A 5974-nucleotide genomic window follows, 5' to 3' on the forward strand; every position below is an offset into this window, starting at 1 on the left:
CATCTTATGTGACACCCATTTCACTTTTTTTTTCTTTTTTTTTAAATCAAAACCTTCAATGATTTTTTTTTTCCAAAATATAATTACATAATAGGTAATTTTTGGTATAAATGGGAGAATTTGGGTACGGTATACTGCCAAATGTCTATTAAAAAAAGAAATGTAATAAATAAAAGAGAAATGGGAATTGAAGGAGACAAGACATGAAATGAAAGATGGGGGAAAAAACTCATTGTAGGTGAGGCTTCCACAACGGCAGTATTCCAAATCCGGTAGACCAACCAGCAGCCCACTGATTCATATTTCCTAAAGCTGACTCTACTTTACAAAAGCACTTGATTTTCTACTCACGTCTTGTATAAACTTTCTTTGTACTTTTAAGTTTAAATTTTTTATTTTTTTATTTTTTATTTTTGCTTTATGTATTCAACATGTGACATATCACAATAATAATAATAATAATAATAATAATAATTCAGAAAATAGTCAGACCCAAGATTGTATCCAACATGGCTTTGGAGTTTGGCCTCAGTGCTGCCTTGAGAGTGGGAAAAAATGGGTAAATCCATAGACCCAAGAAAAATTCAACTAAATTAAATTAAATCAATTTAAAAAAAATTAATGAATTAATTTGGAAAGAAAACTATAAAAAAAAATGGTTTAATTTACTAAGCATGTTTGGAAAAGTTTTTTGAATCAGTTTTTAAAAATAATTCTTAATTATTTTCAAGAAATTTTTTTTTGATACTTGAATATAAAAAACAATTTCAATATTTTCATCTCATTCTCTAAAAAGGTATTATGCATTTATGTATTATGTAAAGTTTTTAAAGTATCTTAATTATTATTTAAAAATACTCTAAAAAAAATCTCAAAAAATTATTTTATGTCAAAAGTTCATTAAATATATATTCTAAATTAGAAAACTATTTTCAAACTCTAATTTATCAAGCTAACTTTAAAATAACATTTGATTTTTTATTTTTAAAATTGGAAAATAAATTTTATTTAAATAATCAATTATTAATCAATAAAATTATATATTTTCAACTTCTTTTTGTTTTAAAAAAATAAAGTGATAAATGTATATATATATATTTTTAACTTTTCCATAATTCAACATAAATGCATATCCTACCTACCAAAAAGCAAAAGGCTTTTTGCTTTTTCCTACACGTGTGAGAAGCATGCGTATCTTCTCCTTTATAATATGTACTTGGAAATGTTGGATGTCACGTGCCAAGCTAAGTGATTTTTTTTTTCCTTTTTCAAATATTAAAACTTATTACTTTTTTTTATCACTTATTAATGTATTAAATATAAATAATATTTATATCTATTTATAATAATAATAATAATTACTATTATTAATTTTTTGCTTGGTACTAAAATATGCTTTTTGATATTCAATGTGCACCATGAACCATCCTTTGAGTCATTATTTCCTTTTAATTACCACATGCTACTACTTTAAAATAAATTAAAAATTACATTTCTCATCCTCTGGCCAAATGATTTTTATAAAAGCCCTTTTAATTTATGGTATTTTTAGAACCTATTTACAAATAATTTTGAGAAATACTTTTGAAATTCCAAAAACACGTTGTTACTTCTAAACGTACAAGAATCACGTAAAAATATTAAAAGTGTGTTCAAAAATGTTTTGCAAAACAAAATTTAGAACAATTTTCTAACCTTATTATTCATGAAAATACTATTCACTTACGTATAAGTTTTTAAAGAGTCATATATTTGAAAGGTAGAAAACAGTATTAAAAAACAGTTACGAAAACAGTAGCGAACTCGTCCACAGAATTAAAACCCCAAACCAAAACCAGTAGGGGGGCATAGATGAACATCATAATGTTTTTAGAAGAAACATAAAAAGTGGGGATAGAAAGGAAAGTCTTCAAGGCAATGATATTAAATTTGGAGGGCAATGCCAACCTCTATATTGCTTTAACTTAACAAATTAGAATAAACCAATTTGTACCTCACAAGAAATGTGGAAGAATTCCATGGGCAAGCAACCAAATGGGGAGTGGAGGTTAAAAGAGAGTGGGTGGGAGGTTGCTTTCGTAAAGTAATCTATAATTGTCAAGCTTTGGACATAATTGGCCCTAAAGGACACGTGGCCCCATCCCTCCCAATTTATTCGTTACTTATCTAATATAGTCAAGTTTTATTAAAATAAAATTTGGGCCCACCACCCTGATTTTTATTTAATATTTTGATGTCCTAAGATATGGATAACAGGAGGCATCAGGGTTTTAATATTGTTAGTGTATCCCTAAATTTTACAATTGCAATGATTGTAGTGTGACTATGATCACATGAAATAAATTAATTAATTAACTAGACATTAAATAGGGTAAATGGCTAAAAGCTTCCTAATTTCAAGTCCCCAGATAAGGCCCGGTGGACCCGGTCGAGTACGAGGTGTGTGTGAGGTGAGCGCGTCTGGTTTGGTGTAAGTTAGCTTCAACAGCACTTTTACGGCATGTTTGGTTAAAAGAACAGGTTGTTTTTCTAACTTTTTTTGATTGATCACCGGGAAATTTTCAGTTGTGAGAGCTGTTGTTTAAGGACTTTTCAAAATTGTTTTCAAACAAGTCCTTAATTTTTGTAGGGTTTTTTTTTTTTTTTCATTGGGTTAATTTCGTTTTTTCTTTCCTTGTATCCAAACAGGAGTTGTTTGGGAGACGGTTTCAATGGCTTCCCACGGAACTCGAGACTGCACGGTCCTACTTTCTGGGTTCTGCACTCAGATTCTCTCCTTAGTCCTTTCACCTTATCTGCAAGAAAAGAATTTCATATCAAAAACTACACTGTCAAATTGAAAAAGAAACCGAGGGATTAAGAATTTACCCTCCCCTGTTCTTCTTTCTCTGGTTCTGTGAAAACCTTGAAGGTTGCAGAGGGACTGAGGTAGAACCATAAAGACGGGAAATGAGAAAAGGGAAAAATTCAAACTATTATTCATATTAATGGATCAAACCCTTACAAAAAAACCCACAAAAAAAAAAAAAAAAGGGAAAGGGGGAGGAATGATTTTTTTTTTTTTTTTTTTGCGCTATTTTAGTTTTTTCTATTATTATTATTATTCATATTAGTAGATCAGACCCTTACAAACAAAAAGGAGAAGGGGATTCAAAGGTTATATACCATATACGATATCTGATTCTCGGAACCAGAAAAAGTAAAAAAAAAAAAAAAAAAAATTAAAAAAAAAATCAAAATTTTTCAAGGCCCATCTCTAATAACAGAAGCGAAACCAGTTACGATATTGCCGGCGATCTGCAGACTCTTCTTGGGTTTGATCTCTGGTGGGTTCCATTGCTTCGCCGCTGCTGTGTTTTCCGTCTTCTCTTCTTCCACGGAGCTTTCTGACAGTACAAACATGGAATCGTCGGGACCAGAGTTGTCCTCCCTGAAAATTATATCCAGCTCGCCGGAGGAGCTCTTGGTTGGGATCAAGGCTTGATTTTTATCACTCTTGGGGTGGGTCTCGGAATTATTGGTCGGAGTCAGTATTGAGGTTGGTGTGGTTCTGGTGTAAGGAGAGAGCCATTTGGATTTGACGTACTCGGCCTTCCTCCAGGGAGGAAAGTGCATGCCTTTCTTCTTCAGGCTCTGCCTCGAAGCCTCCGACACGATCGAGATGATCTTCTGTAGACGATCCGGTTTGCCCACGAATATGTGGGGCAGTGTTTGGAGGATTGCTTTGTATGATTTGGTCGAGCGAGCGATCTCGAATTCTGATCTGAAATCGATGTCGATCAGCAACCTTTCCCCTTCCACGATCACGTCTATGTACTCATATTCTCCTGTAAAGAAAAATTCTAAAAATTTTCAGAGGACTGAGACTCATTCAATGCAATGGCAAACGGAAGGAACAGAAAATAAAATTTGAACCCAAAAATTCCCTAGTGGAAACGAAATGAAAAGCTCAAATTTTGTCTGGTATAATTTCTTGTCCGGGTCAAACAAGCCGTTAGTTTTCTTAAAAATTAGTAAGTGTGGGACTTGTAACTTTTTCGGTTTTTCTCTGAAGCCAAACAGACCTAGAGAGACAAATTACCGGCGGGATAAGAGGACGATTTCTCCCAACGAGATTTGCAGACTGACGCATCGTAACCGAGAGCTAGTAAACCGTCAGTGACGAGCTTTCTGCAAAAGTCATCTTTTCGCTTGCAGATCTTGTTCTTCTCAACAATCTTGGCAGTGTCCGCCAATAGATTTCTTTCACGAATACTAGCACAAGGAACCAGGCTCTGTTCGGAAAAGTAAACATTTTTCAGAAACAGAGAGAAAAAAAATTGTGGAAAACGTAAAATGCTTTCCAAAAACAGAGTCGGTTGATCTATATCCATACCTTTAGAATTTCGCATGCTTCGCCTGATGATGTGAGAGTAGAGTCACCGAAACCGCCCCCGTAAAAGTCGAATTCATCCTCCGAGATGTCCGTACAATTCCCGTTGAAGCAATTGCAGCGATTCCGGCCACACCTAACCGGAGGCAATTGCTTCTCGTTGCTCTCTTCGATGAAATTCTGAACCATCTTCGCTAGGCAAACTGAGCTGGGCTCGAACTCGGTGGAGATGCCATCTTTGCTGAAATGCGACTCCTCAACGCTGGTCTTCTCCACCGCATTAATCCTCAGAACGCTCGGGAACTGCCGCTCCAACAGCCGCTTGAGCCGCGACTTCACCACCGGCTTAACAGTCTCGCACCGTAGCGATTCTTCATGTGTATACGAGTCAATTGGCTGGATCTTCATCGGAAAAGGCATGACGATCATGAAAATTCCCACACTTCTACCGCTATCTTTATATCAACTTTTCTTCTCCATCTTCAAAGCTTAACCTCTGGATATTCCTCAAATTTCAATTGATAATACACACCTAAACCCTAATTATTTCTAATTTCAAAAACTCCACTTATGTAACACCACCACCAAAACGCAAGACTCACATACATTGATTTACAAAAAACACAGCGATGTGATCACAGAAACCGAAATTGAATTTCGCCAAAAATCGATGTATTTTATCGAAATTCGAGAGACTTCGAGCTAAAACTGGTACCTTTATCTTCCCTTATTATATAGATTTTTGCTGCCGATTTGCGAGACAAAGCATGGAATAACTTCCAAACTCTTCTAAGCAAAGTCGCTTTTGCTTAGGGTTAGCAGAATCGTTTAGGGTTCCCGAAATAAGCTACGGCTATGCAACTACGGTTCAGAACCTCACCGGTGCCCGCACACTCCATTTCCCCCGGTGACGACCTCGAATTTTCCGTCTAGGCGATCTCCGGCGAAGTCACCGAGACATCGAGAGAGGAAATGGTAAAAGAAATGAAAATGAAGTTTTCGTTTACCGTGGTTTCCTTTGGCTCTACTGCTGATCAGGGAAGGCCTTGGATGGGGACTTTATAGCGGGGGGTTTGCTGACTAGGACTGTCTGTCCAACCTGGCAGATGATATCCTGGTTTTGTTGGTTACGTGTCGACTCGGTGGGCCCGATTGTTTCGTTGCTTTATGTTGCCACGTCTGCTTCCGGTGAAACCAGGTCTACTAATAAATGACGACAATGCCCCTACGTTTTCATTAAGTACAAGGGTTGTTACTCCACGTGACAGGGGGCTTTAGGAACAGGCCTCGCCATCGTGGCATAGGTCAATTCGAAAGACAAAACTGTATTTGTTACCCGTTCTGACAAATCTGTCTTCCCTTTTCGAACTTTTCAGTGCAAAAACCACGAGGCAGATGCGAGGGTAATACCGTCAATTTAATTGTTCCGACTCTCGGCTATTTTCCACCACCGTAACTTTCCGAGAGGTAGGTCCCAGAATTCAATTTACCCGGGCCCACGTTGTATAATTACTATTCAGTACATGCTAATCTCATCTAGCTTTGGATGAAATTGAGAGCAATTTCGGGACTATATTCCAGTTTCAAGGGAAGCGGTTAATG

At 36.2% G+C, this 5974-nt stretch overlaps 1 protein-coding gene across 2 annotated transcripts; it reads right to left on the reverse strand.

The window, feature by feature from the left end:
* Positions 1-2950: 2950 nt before the first annotated feature.
* LOC100245954 (uncharacterized) lies at positions 2951-5411 on the reverse strand. Of its 2 annotated transcripts, XM_059737790.1 has the most exons (4): positions 5088-5411; positions 4376-4868; positions 4082-4274; positions 2951-3827 (listed from the first exon to the last, which is right to left on the reverse strand). In XM_059737790.1, the coding sequence occupies exons 2-4, from the start codon at positions 4799-4801 to the stop codon at positions 3244-3246; spliced, it is 1203 nt and encodes a 400-aa protein (XP_059593773.1). In that variant the 5' UTR covers positions 4802-4868; positions 5088-5411; the 3' UTR covers positions 2951-3243. The 2 variants fall into 2 exon arrangements, with proteins under 2 accessions (XP_059593773.1, XP_002280916.1); XM_002280880.4 differs by having other exon boundaries at positions 4376-5411.
* Positions 5412-5974: the final 563 nt, after the last annotated feature.

The sequence above is a fragment of the Vitis vinifera genome, chromosome 7, assembly GCF_030704535.1.
Source record: "Vitis vinifera cultivar Pinot Noir 40024 chromosome 7, ASM3070453v1".
In the NCBI taxonomy this organism is placed as follows: domain Eukaryota; kingdom Viridiplantae; phylum Streptophyta; class Magnoliopsida; order Vitales; family Vitaceae; genus Vitis; species Vitis vinifera.

What these genes read in the sequence shown, in the direction of transcription:
- LOC100245954 (XM_059737790.1), bottom strand. Translation starts at nt 4,801, where the DNA reads ATGATCGTCATGCCTTTTCCGATGAAGATCCAGCCAATTGACTCGTAT. An exon ending in AAGCATGCGAAATTCTAAAG is followed by an intron (nt 4,275 to 4,375) that starts GTATGGATATAG and finishes TTTTCCGAACAG; the next exon opens with AGCCTGGTTCCTTGTGCTAG. An exon ending in ATCGTCCTCTTATCCCGCCG is followed by an intron (nt 3,828 to 4,081) that starts GTAATTTGTCTC and finishes TTTTCTTTACAG; the next exon opens with GAGAATATGAGTACATAGAC.